The sequence below is a fragment of the Primulina eburnea genome, chromosome 4 (genome assembly GCF_022965805.1).
Source record: "Primulina eburnea isolate SZY01 chromosome 4, ASM2296580v1, whole genome shotgun sequence".
In the NCBI taxonomy this organism is placed as follows: Eukaryota; Viridiplantae; Streptophyta; class Magnoliopsida; order Lamiales; family Gesneriaceae; genus Primulina; species Primulina eburnea.
The window spans coordinates 39,493,018-39,510,058 of record NC_133104.1 but is presented as its reverse complement, the minus strand read 5'-3'; the positions used below and the strand labels follow the sequence as shown (position 1 = coordinate 39,510,058).

Here is a 17,041-nt window from a genome sequence, read left to right as displayed (position 1 = left end):
AAACAAATAGTGCCACGTCTTTCTTCATTCCACTCCACCAAAATTTTTTTTCAAATCTCTGTACATCTTGGTACTACCCGGATGGACTGAAAATTTCGACTTATGTGCCTCAGACATTACTTCTTGTCGAAGATTATCGATGTCTGGTACGCACAATCGTCCTTTCATCCACAAGGTTCCTTTGTTATCCGTCTCAAAATCTGGTGATTTCCCTTCTTTAACTTGCTCTTTTAGTTTCACCAAAACGGGATCTCTAACTTGACTCATCTTGATTGTCTCTCGAAGACATGGTTGTGCTGAAAGTGATGTCAGGATCACCTTACTCATATTCTTTCGACTTAAAGCATCTGCTACTTTGTTGGCTTTGCCTGGATGGTAGCTTATTGTCAAGTCGTAATCCTTCATGAGTTCGATCCATCGTCTTTGTCTCATATTTAGTTCCTTTTGAGTGAACAAATATTTGAAACTTTGGTGATCGGTGAAAATCTCACACTTGGCTCCATAAAGATAGTGCCTCCAAATCTTTAGTGCGAACACCACTGCAGCTAATTCAAGGTCATGTGTTGGGTAATTCTGTTCATACGGCTTCAACTGTCTTGACGCGTATGCAATCACCCTTCCCTCTTGCATGAGCACACATCCTAAACCTTCTTTGTATGCATCACTATAGACGATGTAGTCCTTACCTTCCATAGGTAATACTAGCACTGGTGTGGATGTAAGCTTCTTCTTCAAAGTCTCGAAGCTTTGCTCACATTTTTCACTCCGTTGAAACTTAGAGTTCTTCCGTGTGAGCTTGGTGAGAGGTATGGCTATTGAGGAAAATCCTTCAACAAATTTTCTGTAATAGCCTGCTAGTCCCAAGAAGCTTCGTACCTCTGTCACATTCTTTGGTGTAGGTCAATCCGATATTGCCTCCACTTTCTTAGGGTCCACAGATACTCCTGTTGCTGATATTATGTGTCCCAAGAATGCGACGCTCTCTAGCCAGAATTCGCATTTCTTGAACTTGGCGTATAGTTCCTTTTCTCTCAGCTTCTGGAGCGTGAGACGAAGATATTCTTTGTGGTCTTCTTCACTTGACGAATATACTAGAATATCGTCGATGAATACCACAACAAACTTGTCTAGAAATGGTTTAAACAGTTCATGAGATCCATGAATACTGCCGGAGCGTTTGTTAATCCGAACGGCATCACTGTGAACTCATAGTGTCCGTACCTTGTCCTGAAGGCTGTCTTTGGGATATCGTCTGATTTGACCTTCAATTGGTGGTAGCCTGACCTTAAATCGAGCTTGGAAAAGACTGAAGCTCCTTTGAGTTGGTCAAACAAGTCATCTATCCTTGGAAGCGGATACTTGTTTTTGATTGTGATCTTGTTCAGCTCTCTGTAATCGATACACATCCTCATACTTCCGTCCTTCTTCTTTACAAATAAGACAGGAGCTCCCCACGGAGATGCGCTTGGTCGGATTTGCTTTTTGTCCAACAACTCTTGAAGTTGCTCTTTGAGTTCTTTCAACTCTGCTGGAGCCATTCGATATGGTGCTTTTGAGATTGGTGTAGCATTGGGCACTAAGTTAATCTCAAATTCCACTTCGCGATCGGGAAGTTCGCCAGGGAGTTCTTCAGGAAAGACATCCGGGAATTCTTGTACTACTGCAATCTCTTCTAGCGTAAGTGTGGTTTCTTTCTTTACCTCGCTTAACATAGCTAGGTAAACTTCTTCTCCACTTTTCATGGCTTTCCAAGTTTGAGAAGCAGAAAGAAGAGTCTTTCGTTCTTTGGTCTTGCCACGAAATAATAGTTTCTCTTGGTGTGGGGCTTGGATAGTTACCATCTTTCCATGACAGTCTACTAAAGCATGATTCTTGGCTAACCAATCCATTCCAAGAATTAATTCGAACTCCATCATGTTTAGTTGAATCAGGTTTGCCTTGAAATTCTGATCTTCTATGAAAACATTAATATCCCGATATAGAGTGCGAGTTTCTAAAATTCGATTAGCAGGAGTTGCTACTCTATATGGTTCTTCTAAGTTATCAGGCTTAGCTCCTAGCTTCTTGGCAAATCTCTTAGACATGAATGAATGTGTAGCACCACAATCAAATAACACATAAGCAGGTATATTATCGATTAGAATGGTACCAGCTACGACATCATTCGAGTTGTCAGCCTCTTCTTGAGTGATAGCATAGACTCGAGCATTTGGCTTGTTCTCCTTAGGCTTGTTTGGAGTTGTTCCTCCTGCTGGTCCGTTCCTTGGATCTGGAAGAGGACATTGAGCAATACGATGGTCCATCTTTCCACAACGGAAACAAGCTCCAGAATTCCTACGACATTCACCCGTGTGTGTGAATCCGCAAGTTTGGCACTTGACTCCTTTGTTTGATTGAGAAGAAGTGGTTCCTTTGGATGGAGCACCGGTAAATTGGTTGTTTGCAAACCTAGGCATCTTGAATTGCTGGCCCGATGGGTACTGGCTTGGCTGAGGATGTTTGAGTTTGTTCTCGCCTTCACGCCTCTTGATGTCATCCTCGGCCCTGATGGCGGCTCCCATCAATTCCTCAAAACTATTGGGCTCGATAACGGCAAGGGCAGATTGAATACGGCTGTTCAATCCTTTCTTGAAGCGATGCATCTTCAAGGCTTCGTCTCCCATGATGGTTGGGGAGTAAGTTCCCAACGAGTGGAACTTGGACGAATACTCCACCACTGTCATGTTTGGTTCTTGAACCAAGCTTTCAAATTCTGACAGCTTCTGCACTCGAACTGCTGCTGGAAAGTACTACCTCAGGAATGCCTCTCGGAACCTTTGCCAAGTGATAGGTCCCGCCTCTATCATAGCTGGTGAGACTTCTTCCCACCATTTGGCAGCTTTATCCACAAGAAAAGGTGTAATCACCTCTACTCTGATCCTTTGGGGAACCTCAAGTAGTCGAAGATGATTTTCCACCTCTTTCATCCAATTATGTCCGACCTCTGGATCGGTGCTTCCATCGAAGTTAGGGACTCTTGCTCTTCGGAGAGCCTCATAGTGTTGCTTAGTCCCATTCTGAGCTGGAGGTGGTGGAGCTGGCTGATTAACATTAGGGTTCACCAACCCTTGTAGCGTTGTTGTCACGATTGTGGCTATAGCCATCAAGTCTACCTGACTGAGGCCAATTGCTGGTGGTGGTTGTGGTGGCTGTTGCAGTTGTGCATCCTCATCGTTGCGGTTATTGTTGCGGTTGCCGTAGCGAGGATTGCGATTGTTTCTAACTGGGCGTCCGTCCATTTCCTACAATTAAGAAAGTTCTAATGTTGATGGCAGAATATGGACTCAAGAAAGAAATGAAACAAAATGATTGAGTAATTGCTCGTAATTTAAATACGAAACCAATGGATAAAAATAAATTTTATTGATTTCCCAAGAAAGTGCAATTACAACTGAATTTCGAAACAAAAACAGAAATGCAAGTGTTATTACAACTACTACTACTGGTATTCTAATCTATCACTTCTCCCAAATCTAAATCCATATGATCATCTTCAACTTCTTCTTCCTCTTCTGGATCCTCTTCAGGTTCTTCTTCATGGTTGGCTATTACTGCTTGTAGATGTTCAATATGACCATGCAGAACTGCATTCTGGTCGAACTTCAACAGTACTCTGCAACTCATTAATTTGAGCGTCAGTCTGCTCACTATATTGATTGTGCTGGTGCACGAGTTGATGATTTTGATCCTTAAGAATTTGGATCTTGTCAACTAGTGTGTCACGTAGTTCGATGAATTCTGCCACCCTCTCTTGGGATATTTCAAACTCTTCTTGAGTTTTTCTATTCCTCTCTTCTGCTTCATGCAGATAGTGAGCATAACGTTGAACATCACCCTCTAAGTGTTATGCTCGACGCTCCAATTCATCTTTGTCCAACTCTAGACAATAGTTATGTTGCTTGAGTTTCTCTAGCTTCCTTTCTAGGCTCTTAATGTAGCTACTCTGGTCAGTCATATCCTACATCCAAAAACATGAGATTCAAGGTTCAGAAATGATCTCAAGAATATAGGTCGAGTTATAGACAAGTACTGGAATGAACAGAATCAGTACTGCCTATACAATTAACAGAAGAAATAGCTCAAAACTTTTCGGTCTCAGAATGGTGTGAAAATTTTTCTAAAAATACTTGACATCAAGAACATGAATGGTGCCAAGTTTGGTGTAAAAATACTAAGCCAATTGGAAATGAAAATTCCTCAAAGTTACGAAATTTTGGAAAATTTCACGGGAATGATGATATCACTATCTAAGCGATGGATTTTGGGGTTCGTCGGCGGTGCTAGTAAAAATTCCTCCTGGATCAAAAGTTATGGCCGTTTGAAGTTTGCGCGAAAAACACTTCAACTTCCATGCCATTTTGCGAAGTATACTGCATGTGCCTACTGGAATTCACTTGCTACTGCAATTCTGATGCTACTGCATTCAGTCTGCTACTTTTCCAGCATTGTCTGCTGCATTCCGAGTCTACTGACCCAGTCTTCTGCATTCAGATCTACTGGTTTCCTTCTACTGGTTCTGGTTTCAGACTACTGGTCTTATCTTACTGTTTTTCGTCTACTGGTTTTGGCCTAATGATTTTTTTTTTTAAACTCGTTTCAGTAGCCTATTACAGTAGCTTATTTTCATAACAGTAATACAGTGATATACAGAAAAACTCGTATTTCATAACAGAAATCAGAATTCAGACTTTACAGGTTTCAGAACAGAAACCAGAATTAGTAAGCACTGAGCACGTTAGTGAATTTCATGGCTAAACTGATATCAGTCCCCTATATGTTCTCTCCTCTAAGGGGTGAGGCTAGAATCAGAATCAGAATTCAGAAATGTTCAGAATATATATTCTTACCATTAGTTCACTAGGGAGTTTCAGTGCTTCAAAACCATATATCAGAAATCAACTTACATAAACTGATCTTTAAAACAGAATTATCAAACAGATTTCAAGATATTTATATATAAGCCCACTTACCGTAATTTGCTAAAAGTGTTTCGGTAGAAGTCTGAAATCTGCTTGTTCTTGCTACTGGTTCTATTGCTCGAGAATCAGCACTCTCTTAGCTCGAAAATTCAAGTGATACTCTCAAGATTTGTGTAACCCAATTCAGAGGTTTGAGAGTGTTATTTATAGGCCGAAATCTGACTGTTAGGCCCCCTATTAATGGTCATAATCTGCATTTAACAGACTTTATTCCATTTTAATGCTTCAGTTACAAGTTTAAGCTGAATCAGTAACTGTCTGCTGCTTCTTTCTCGCTCTTCTGCTGCTGCTGATTTCTCGTTCTTCTACTGATGCTGCTGGAAAATACATGTCTGCTGGAAAAATACCAGCTTCTGAATATTATCTTCTACTGGAATTTTTTTTAGCTTCTGCTGAAATTTGCTAGCTGCTGCTACGGCTGGAATTTCAGGTTCTCACAGTAAGGCCCATTGGTGACACACATTTCACACAAAAAGCAACCAGAAATATGTGCTTGATATCAAGCATGGAAGACTTTGAAGAGCATGAGATCGTGTGATGCTTAGTGAATGATTTGTGTGTTGCGCACAACAATTGCAAGAGTTAAAAAAGAAGCTATGGAAACGTGTGCAGCCCTTTGCAGAATCAAGTGTCAATTAAAAGTCAGGAGGAGAAAGGAAATGACGCATGATTCATACATATCAAAATGCTTAATCATTTTACAACTCAATCGAAATAACATAATTTGAAATCCAAATAACAATGGATAATCTTCTCCCGGTAGAACACTTAGCTAGTCTCGTCTAATATCAGCTCTGGTCCCCTGACTCATCCAACCTAAGACCTACACCGTGAGAATACAGTTGTCCAAGATAAAAGCAAGAACTTGATCAAACTAATTACTCAATGCATAAATATAAGTATACACACCTATCATTAAATGCATAAAATTATGCTCGGATAACATAGATTAAGTACTAGAATCTCATGCTCAGTCTAGAGACGTATGAGTATGTAACACTTTGTTATGTAGAATCAGTTGGTGGCTCTCATACTCAATCGAGATCTTGGACCTGAAATATCCTAGGTTATCATAACACTCTGTTCTGTGAAACTAGTGGGATCGGAAACTCCTTATATATCCGATTTTCTAAAAGAAGATGTCTGAGTGGCCCTACTCAAACTAGGATATCTCAAAAGATAACATGCTCAATATAATATGCAATGCATCATATATACGGTGATAGAAAAGATGCATCATATAATTGAAAGTAAATAGGCCAACTAAAATAAGAATGTATACTCGGCTAATAAACTCACTCAGTACTTACATACCTTTAAATCGCCTCTAAAGCCTACGCTCCCGACCTTAGACATTATAACCAAACTAGATATTACTACTACAATGCCAGATTCGTAACTCCTAAACCATGCTAAATATTAAACTTTCAGAATACTATAAAAGTGTTTAGGTTTATACATTCGTCTGTCGTTAACAAGATGTGATACAAACTCACCGACCGATCCTGGAGTTGTCGCTATATATAAAAATATAGTACTTTTGAATCAATTGCGAAAGTATAACAATCCGGGGAAAGACGAATTCCATGTCAAATTCCCGCGGATCCATCATTTGTTTAAAATATTAATTTAATTATTTATTTAAAAGTAAGATTTAACCGGATTAAAGAATTAAGTGGCAGACTGGTACAGATTTATAAAGCTGCACTTTTTTTTGCTACATAAATACTACGACTTTTGCGCCTTGCGGAGCCTAAGTTAATTCTCTTCGCGTGGTGTAGCTCTTTTCTGCTATAAATGTTACGCCTTTTCTGCTATAAATTGTGGAGCCTTAATTCATTCAATGTTCTTCTGAAGTAGCGTTAGTTCTTTTTTGTTATAATTTACGTGCGTACATGTAATTATATACTTATTATTGAAAATTTTTTTCCACTTATTTGATTTTTTCAAAATTGTGGTATATAATTTGAGTAGGTGGTCTCTTGTGAGACGGTCTCACGAATCTTTATCTGTGAGATGAGTCAACTCTACCGATATTCACAATAAAAATTAATATTTTTAGCATAAAAAGTAATATTTTTTCATGGATGCACCAAATAAGATATTTTTCTCATAAAATGCGTTCCGTGAAACCGTCTCGCACAAGTTTTTGCATATAATTTAGAATTGTAGGGAAAATTGTTTTATTAGTTCTTCGAACAACAAACAACTTCTAAATTGTCACAGTTTCAACATTTATTTTTCATTTGTAGTTTGTTTTTTTTTTTTAATTTACGTGTAAGATATTTATTATATATTTTTGAATATTGAAATTATTTTGTTTTTGTAATATTTCTGATAGGTTTTACCCAGATCCGTAATGGATCTGCGTGTATGCGGTGTGTTTGGATATACTAAATGGGTCATGAGACGGGTCTCGCGTCCAAGTTTTCAGACCCTTCCGGATATGGGACGGGTCATGGGTCCTATAGTACCCGTCTCATACATGCCCCATATATGTGGATATAAATAATCTAGGGTTTTAGTTTTTTTAATTTTCATTTTTTAGCAACTCACCTCAACCATAACGATCTTAGTTATTCTTATGTCAACGGTTGCATTTGAATTTGTTTTTAGCAATAGTGGAAAAATAGTTGACGATCGTCTTAGTAGACTTAATCCAACGACTTTGGAGGCATTGATATGCTCGCGTAGATGGTTGTCACAGTTTTATTTTATTATTGTACTTTCATTTTAATTTTTTTTACTATACTTTTTCTCTTTAAATTACATTTTTTTGCAATTTGAAATTACAGTTTTATTTTTCAATGTACTTTCTCTATTTAATTTTGTAGTTAATTCTTCAAATAGTTTACCAACTTGTCCTAACATTCTTGGTGATGAGGAAAATGATCCCGAAGAATGTGCTTGAAATATTGCCTACTCGCTGATTTTATATTGATCTGTTTAAATTATGTTATGACTTATTTTTGGGGATGTCAAAATTTTTTTGGAGAGCTAGTAACTCTTTTTTTTTATGTAATTCTTTATGTCGTGAAAATACTTTGTTTGTTATTATTAAGTGTGGTCGAAGACAATAATTATTTTTCCACAATGTTGTATTTAGAAGTGTGTCTATTTCATAATTCAATCATATGAGAAGAAATATTACTTTTTTATTTTAAAAAAATTAGGATCTCACGGGTCTCACGGGTCTATCCGACCCTGTTTCGTATTCGAGGTGAGGTGAGTCTGAATAATATTTAACCGGAGTAGGATGGGTAATAGATCAAAGTTTTTTTCATGAGAAGGGTCTTGAATATAGCCAAACAAGCCCCATTAATGTCTCTAGAGAAGACACTATATATAGAGACAAGATCGATGAGTGTTCCCCAACTCAAACATGGCTGCCGCTGCTCCTGATAACCTGAGTGAATCCCCACAACCGCCGCGCCTGCTTCTCCTCCACCGATTTCCCACTTTCAAATTGTCCTTCCTCTCCTCACTCAACACCGATTTCACCGTCCTCGATCCGTTTTCTGACCCGCCCCACCCATCATTCTCAACCCTCTCCAAATCCGCGCGCGTCATGATCTGTGTGGGTCCCACCCCAGTTGCCTCTGAAGACCTCGACCGCTACCCTGCCGTCGAATGCGTGGTGGGAACCAGCGCGGGTCTCAACCACTTCGACCTCGTCGCCTGCCGCCGCCGAGGCATCCGTGTCACGAGCGCCGGTGACGCCTTCTCCGATGATGTTGCAGATTACGCCATTGGCCTCGTGATTGATGTTCTACGCAGAGTTTCTGCGGCGGACCGGTTTCTTCGCGCCTCGTCGTGGGGACCTGGGAAAGAATATCCTCTGGCTTCCAAGGTTAAATCACCTACCTACTTCATGTGGACCAACTTTCTTTTCTGACATTTGTACTTTGAAACTCTTTTCAGTACTAATATTTCTCCTAAGGGAAGTCAATTCCGATTAGCTATTGACCAAAACTCTTCAATTTACTGTTGCCACTTCATTATATGCAACCAACACTAACAAGTAATTAGCGAGAATTTCTATGCTACATTGAGGTCCCACCCCAAATAAATGATTATATCAACATGCTGAAACTCATCCGGTGGAACATAGAATGTCCCAGTAATTATTAACCATAAACTTCGTGCTTTTGGTTGGCGCAAAGATTAAAGCTATGTTCTGGATTGAAAAATGATATGTAAGTTTTCAGGACAAGGAAGTATGTGATGAAATGCGAGCGTAAAAATATATAATTTTTCACAGCCCAAGTTATCTGAAAATGCATGGTATATTTCATTGGATATAACATTGAAATGACCATTAGAAAGTAGTTGGATAACTTATATCTGCCATTTAATAAAATGGAGGTTTCATCAAATTTTTGGGCTACGCTTGAATGTGATCTTATAGTGTCTTTCTTTTTTTTTTTCTTTTTCTTTTTTTATAATGTGAACCAACCAGTAGTACATCTACAGTAACTCATAAATATATTGACGTGATTATTATGTACTTCTTTAGGTGAGTGGGAAACGAGTAGGGATTGTGGGGCTAGGCAGCATCGGTTCGAGAGTTGCTAAAAGGCTCGAAGCATTTGGCTGCTGCATATCATATAAATCAAGGAAAATGAATCCTCGTGTTTCATATACTTATTACGAAAACATTCTCGACCTTGCATCAAACAGCGATGTGTTAATTCTTTGCTGTGCATTGACTAATGAAACATATCATATTGTTAATAAGGATGTAATGACTGCTCTTGGAAGAACCGGAATACTTATTAATATTGGACGTGGGTCACTGGTGGATGAGAAAGAACTGGTTGGGTTCTTGGTGAGAGATGAGATTGGTGGTGCTGGTCTTGATGTGTTTGAGCACGAACCTCAAGTTCCCAACGAGTTACTCATGTTGGATAATGTTGTCTTATCTCCGCATCAGGCCGTTCTGACTCCCGAATCATTTGCTGGTCTGCAGGAGTTGATTCTGAGCAACTTAGAAGCTTTCTTCTCCGATAAACCTTTAAAGACAGAAATCAATCTTGAATGATGTTCACTAGTACTTTGAAGTGTGTTCGGTTGCTAGACAGTAGCAACTTGTTTTGTTCCATTGCGAACAATGCTACCGATACTATGTAGAGTTTCGGGGTGCTTGAAGAGCATTTGAGCAAATCAGTTTGTAGCTACTTGGAATAAATTGTTGGAACATGAGTATGAAAACGTATGTAACAAGAATCAATAAGAAGGCAGTGTGTTTATTTATTCATCGTTTCCTTTATATTTGTTATTTTATGTTAGGTCAAGGCAGAAACTAGTGAAACTTAAGAATGACAAGTGACAAATAAGAGAGAGTTACTACGTATGAAGTTTGCAACGATATGAATGAATGCATTTTTTTATCAAATCCGTTGAAAATTGATTAAGGAAATTATATTACAACCTTAAAATATACAGTAACAGAGTATTTTGAAGAAGCCATGAAAAATTTAGCTAAAAAGCGATGCTTACTTATCTTATGTTGGACATGCGATAGCGAGGGAACACATGTTTTGAGAGGAAATGATTCTTTATGGAGTTCTAAAAATAATGCTAAAATTACGGTCTCAATCAATTTTCTTTATGATATGTTTATACGATAATTAATCTTAGTACAAAGACTTAATCACCTGTCACGCCTTGGGACAGGGGTTGGTTAACACCGGCGTTGCTCTCAAATTTACATTCGAAAACCACAAGCCTCAGAAGTACAAAAATCAGAAAACTGTCTTTTATTCATAATAATCATTGTCTGATACCAACTCAATAATAAATGTCTTACAGCGGAAATGTAAAATTAGAAAATACAATGTCTGAACAGATGCAGCGGAATATAAAATATAAATCAGAACTAAGAACAACAATCTTCATCACCAGCCCCAAAACTGATGTTGCTCCTCTTCTTCTAACAACTCTTCCTCGTTCTTATCTGAGATGAGTTTGGTGGGTGAGTGATATGATTGTCACTTTCATAACAAAAATCAGTATTCAGTATTCTGAAATCAGTAATCAGTATTCAGTAACCAGTAATCAGAAATTTAACAAGTAAGCACTGAGCACGTTCGTGAATTTCATGGCAAAAGTGATATCAGTCCCCTATATGTTTTCTTCTCTAAGGGGTGATGTCACGCCCCGAGCCCGGGCTCGCGCCTGCATGACTGCACAATGAGACCCTATAGCAACTACTTCGTATTCGTCCTCGCTTTACGAAAATGATTAACCCAAGTTGCTATAGAAGTCCATTGTAAGCCATTATAAACTCATTTTAAATGTTTGATTTTTTCGATGTGAGACAAGGGTATCACAATCACTCCTCCTTCAGAACGCGACGTCCTCGTCGCGGTCTGACCTCTCGATCCACCAGCACCGAGAATCTAGAGGTGGCTCCTACAGGTTCAAGAAGTGGCTCCCGTCATGTAGCACTTTGCCCCGCAGGTTCAAGAGGTGGCTCCCATGCACGTAGCACTTTGCCCTGCATAGCACTTATTTCCCGGTGTTCCATGCCGGTGACCGGCTCTGATATCATTCTGTCACGCCCCGAGCCCGGGCCCGCGCCTGCATGACTGCACAATGAGACCCTATAGCAACTACTTTGTATTCGTCCTCGCTTTACGAAAATGATTAACCCAAGTTGCTATAGAAGTCCATTGTAAGCCATTATAAACTCATTTTAAATGTTTGATTTTTTCGATGTGGGACAAGGGTATCACAAGTGAGGCCGGTAGTCAGTAATCAGTAATGTTCAGAATATATATTCCTACCATTAATTCACTAAGTTTCAGTGCTTCAAAAATCAGAGATCAAAATACAAATACTTTGATTCAAACAGAAATTATCAAACGATTTTCAAGACATTATTACATAAGCTCACTTACTGTAATTTGCTAGAAATTTCGGTTGCTGAAGTCTGGAATCTGTTTGTCTCGCTACTGGTTTTTACAGCTAGAAAATGCACTCTCTTAGCTCAATTTTCAAGTGATAACTCAAGACTTGTGTAACAAAAATTTCAGAAACTTGAGAGTGTTATTTATAGGCTAATATCTGATTGTTAGTCTCTCAATTAATGACCATAATCTGTCACTAACAACTTTTATTCCATGTTAATGCTTCAGTTACAAGTCTAAGCTGAATCAGGAGTTGCTGTCTGCTGGAATCTCGCACTCTTCTAGAGATGGCAATGGGCCGAGGCCGGGGCGGGTTTGCGCCATTGACATCCCCATCCTCGAATTCCATCCTCACCCCCATCCCCGTCCCGACCCCCACTTTTTCGGGTTCAGGAAATCCCCATATCCGAAACTTCGGGGATCAACTTCTCATCCCCGTCCCCCATCCCCGTTTCAAAAATATTAATATGTCAAGACGATGCTGAATTCGGAGATTTTCTCAAACCAAAAGTTATTATTATCTATTATTATTAGATATAATATTAATACTAATATCAATATTAATAATAATAAGATTATTAATATTTTAAAAAATAATATTATTATTATATTATTATTAATAATAATAATAATATTATTTTATTATTGATATTATTTTCGGGACGGGTTCGGGAATTTCAGGAATGAGGATAGTAATCTCATACCCGCCCCGAATTACATCGGAGATTTAAAAAAATCCCCGAACCCGAACCCAAACCCGAAAAAATCGGGGATCCCCATCCCCATTTTGGGTTTTCCCCGCGGGGCCACAAACCCATGGGGAAGTTGCCATCCCTACACTCTTCTGCTGCTGGATTCTATCTGTTGGAAAATACCAACTTTTGAATTATTAGCTGCTGCTGGAATTGTGAGCTTCTGCTGAAAATTTAGCATTGCTGCTGAATATTACTAGCTACTGCAATTATTACTATATATAGTTGCTGCAAATGGCTAAGTAATGCTGGAGTTGAAAATTTAGCATTGCTGCTGAATATTACTAGCTGCTGCAATTATTACTAGTTGCTGCAAATGGCTAAGTAATGTTGGAATTTCAGGTTTTCACATCGCTGATCACTGTCCATGAATGTTATATTATTGATCCTTATGATTATATATTCATGGTTAATGGATTGAATCAATCCAGAATTGATTTGAATTTGGTTTGGTTTAATCCGGTTCAATGCGGAACAAATATAATTGGTTCAAGGTTGAATCAAGATTAGGGATGTAAACAAACCAAACCGTTCGCGAGCTATTCGAAGCTCGGCTCGATAAAAAGCTTGTTTGAGTTCGTTTGTTAATCATATCAAACCAAGCTCAAGCTCGATTTTGAGCTCGACAACTTAATCAAACCAAGCTCAAGCCTAAGCGTATTCGGCTCGTGGGCTCGCAAACATGTTTGTTAATAGGCTCGCGAGCTCGAACTCGGCTCGTTTAGGTGGCTCGTAAGCTCGAGCTTGACTCATTTGTTGAGTTGACAAATAAAAATATTAGTACTAATAAAATTTAAACTTTTATGTCTAATATAATATTAGTTCATAGATATATTTAATTTTAACAAGCTCGAATCAAGCTCAAATTCGAGCTCAATTATATGTTTTACGAGCTCGAAAACGAACCGAGCTCAAGTCAAGCTTGTTAAATATGATAAACGAGCTATTAATAAACCAAACTCGAGTCAGGCTTGATTAACATGATAAACGAACTTTTAACGAGTCGAACTCGAGCTTTTCACAAGCTTAGTAATTTCAAGACAAGTCAAATTCTAGCCTGATGATAAAAGCTCGAATAAAGCTCGAGCTCAATCAATCTTAAACGAGCCAAACTCAAGCCAGATGATAAAAGCTCGAATAATCTTAAACGAGCCAAGCTCAAGCCTGATACTGTTCGGCTTGGTTTGGATCGTTTACATCCCTAATCAAGATCAACATTAATAGTATTTTAATCCAATTCGTTTGAATTGGGTACCGAAACTAGTTCATGAATTGTTTCATAGAACTATTTTTATCTATATATATAGATAATTAATAAATAAATTATGAATTGATATTAGAATTATATCTAAGTTTTTAGATTTATAAATGTTTTTTAAAAAAATTGATTTCAATTTAATCTCAATCTAGTCCAATCCGATTTCAATCCTGCTTAACTCAATTTCGATTTTAGATTGGGTTACACTCTCAATCCAATAAATCCAGAATCGATTTAATCTGATATCATACCAGATTGTTCTTGTCTCATCATCCGGCAATCCAAAACCAATTCTGATCCGGTAACATGTCTATGTATTATCATAGTTTGGACTAGAGCTATATACGACTCGAGCTCAATTTGATCCAGCTCGAGTCAAGTTCGAGCAATTAGTGAATCTGGTCGAGTGGCTAACTATATATTATCGAGCTCGAGTAACTCGATAAGTTCTCTAGTCGAACTCGATCTCTAAAATTTTTACTCGGTTGAGTCGAGCTCGAATTCTAATAGTTCAAATTTTTTTGAGTCGATCTCGAGTAGAGTGATATCTGGGCTCGACTCGACTCGACTCGACTGCATAAGTAGTTGGGACGGGAACCATGAGCAACATAGATAATGTTCGAAATTATTGATTCTAAATCTGAAAATTCAGATTGGTTAATTACATAGATAAATAGATACTGGTCGGGGAGCAATTTTAATTTGTTTTCACATAATCGGACTAATTTTATATAATACACTTGATTGATTCCTTGCACATTTAAATAAAAAATTAAAGAGAGGAAATGTTTGGCCGACCCCCCAAATACCTGCGTGCACGTTTCAACATCGACTCTATGAATTATTAACAAATTGTAATATATGGGGGAATGGGGATGCATGCATATACTAAGTTGTCGGCACATAGAATTATAAATTATTCGTGGAGGTCACGAAGGTGGTTATATTCTCATTAAACAACCCTGAATTCATATAAATATCACATTTTCAAGTGAATTTGGCACCGAATTAAGAACGTGATCATGGGTTCTTTGCTGCATTCATGGAGCCTTGCTAGCTTCTTCTTGGTGTTGGCTTTCATTCGCGAAGCAACGTCGGCGGGCCAGTTTCAACCTAGTGCATGGCGTAATGCCTTTGCAACATTCTATGGCGATGATTCGGGAAATGGAATGGGTGAGTACTTCAGATGTTACATAAATATAATCTCATTCGCTGTATCTTATTAACTATCCGGTACAAAAATCATGTCATATATCGAATTCGATATAGATGATTCGGTCATATTTTTGTTTTATTCATTTTCCGGCCATACTGGTTTTGATCTGCCTAGGCGGAGCTTGTGGATATGGAAACGTGTACAGCAGCGGGTACGGGGCAAACACGGCGGCATTGAGCACAGTGCTGTTCAACAACGGTTACGGCTGTGGGCAGTGTTTCCAGCTTCAGTGCTCCAACTCCAAGTGGTGCACCAAAGGCTCCATCACCGTCACCGGCACCAACCTCTGCCCTCCAAATTGGGCTCAGGACTCCAACAATGGCGGCTGGTGCAACCCGCCACGCACGCATTTCGACATGTCTAGGTCTGCTTTCACCAAGATTGCCCAGATGCAGGCCGGCATTGTACCCGTCATGTTCCGCAGGTATATATGTAATAGATTTTTTCGCTTTTTGTTATCAGTAACTCAACTTTTCATAGACATTGTTTTTATGAAATACTCAAAATAATAAAAAAAAATACAGGCGTTAAGACAAATGCATGGAGTGTTTGAAGAAGAAGAAAACCCATCCGGTTTATGATAATTAACCAACAATGATTACAATTTTTTGAAATATATATTAATAGCACTCCCCCTGCCTCATTGCAGGGTACCATGTATTCGAACCGCGGGCCTACGATTCAACTTCCAGGGCAACGGGTACTGGCTGCTGGTGTACGTCATGAACGTTGGCGGGGGTGGGGATGTATCGACCATGTGGGTGAAGGGGACCAAGACAGGTTGGATAAGCATGAGCCATAACTGGGGAGCTTCGTATCAAGCATTCGCAACGCTTGGAGGCCAAGCTCTTTCTTTCAAGATTACTTCTTACACTAACCGTGAAACAGTGGTCGCATACAATGTTGCACCTGCCAACTGGCAAGCTGGGATGACTTATGGTTGTAATGTCAACTTCCATTGATTATGGAAAATATATAGCATGTCTTTTCTCTGAAATATTGCATGATTTTCGATATACATAGATGAATGATTGATATTTATCTATAGATATTCAATATATTGAATGACAGATTATTTTTAATTAATACATGTTATTCAGCAGAGAAAAGTGCGGAATTGAACTGAAGATCGGAGACATATTCTTGGATATGGGCATTTATTTCCTTGAATGTTTTTGTTAAATATTCTTCTTAATTGGGTTACCCTTTTAATTCTTTCACTGCATCCTAAATTAATTGATCAGAATTATTTTCTCTTATTTCGGTACCTAGTGGTGGGATTTCATGCATGACATAGTGTACCAATGACCAAAGAGATACCTGTTTGTATGGGAAAAAGAATTGGCATTTTATGCGTGAAGAAGGGCAATAAGATTTTAGCCTAACATTTGGTCATTTAACTTGTATATTTTTTATTTTTGACATGTTATAAGTCAATTTATAGTTTTAGTCACTTATCTTGCATTTTGTCTTATTTTTTTCTTCGCAATACTGACGTGACACCAGATACATCAATAGTTCATGATCTCATGTCTATTTTTTGGTGTCAAATCAGCATTTTTAGGCGTTACATCTGCATTTCGGTGAAAATGACTAAAACGAGAAAAAATACAAGTTAATAGACCAAAATCGTGAATTAACCAATAACAAGATTAAAAATGAAACACATACAAATTATACGACAACAAATATTATTGTGATGATGATATAAGTTAAAATGTGCGCATTTTCTTCCAAATTTTCAAAATTTTAAAAGTTCATGTTAATCTTTTTCTTTGCCACGTCGTTTTCTTGCTTTGATGTAGCATTGCATTTAAATATATTGGGTGTGTGAGAGTCGGTACAAAGTTAGATTTTATATATCACGAAGATATTAATTATGAAAT

The 17,041-nt window shown here is 38.3% G+C and overlaps 2 protein-coding genes across 2 annotated transcripts; both read left to right on the top strand.

Moving 5' to 3' along the window:
- Positions 1-8,364: 8,364 nt before the first annotated feature.
- On the top strand, positions 8,365-10,271 carry LOC140828834 (glyoxylate/hydroxypyruvate reductase HPR3). The gene is made up of 2 exons (XM_073191674.1): positions 8,365-8,868; positions 9,535-10,271. Exons 1-2 carry the CDS (start codon positions 8,401-8,403, stop codon positions 10,057-10,059), a joined length of 993 nt encoding a protein of 330 aa, XP_073047775.1. The 5' UTR covers positions 8,365-8,400; the 3' UTR covers positions 10,060-10,271.
- Positions 10,272-14,961: 4,690 nt separating this feature from the next.
- Positions 14,962-16,196, top strand: LOC140830288 (expansin-A7). The gene is made up of 3 exons (XM_073193572.1): positions 14,962-15,112; positions 15,270-15,579; positions 15,805-16,196. The coding sequence occupies exons 1-3, from the start codon at positions 14,962-14,964 to the stop codon at positions 16,115-16,117; spliced, it is 774 nt and encodes a 257-aa protein (XP_073049673.1). The 3' UTR covers positions 16,118-16,196.
- The last annotated feature ends 845 nt before the right edge of the window (positions 16,197-17,041 follow it).

Excerpts from the sequence above, each read along its gene's own strand:
- LOC140828834 (XM_073191674.1), top strand. The coding sequence starts at position 8,401 with ATGGCTGCCGCTGCTCCTGATAACCTGAGTGAATCCCCACAACCGCCG. Across the intron at positions 8,869-9,534 it reads AATATCCTCTGGCTTCCAAG|GTGAGTGGGAAACGAGTAGG; the intron begins GTTAAATCACCT and ends GTACTTCTTTAG.
- LOC140830288 (XM_073193572.1), top strand. The coding sequence starts at position 14,962 with ATGGGTTCTTTGCTGCATTCATGGAGCCTTGCTAGCTTCTTCTTGGTG. Across the intron at positions 15,113-15,269 it reads TGATTCGGGAAATGGAATGG|GCGGAGCTTGTGGATATGGA; the intron begins GTGAGTACTTCA and ends TGATCTGCCTAG. Across the intron at positions 15,580-15,804 it reads GTACCCGTCATGTTCCGCAG|GGTACCATGTATTCGAACCG; the intron begins GTATATATGTAA and ends GCCTCATTGCAG.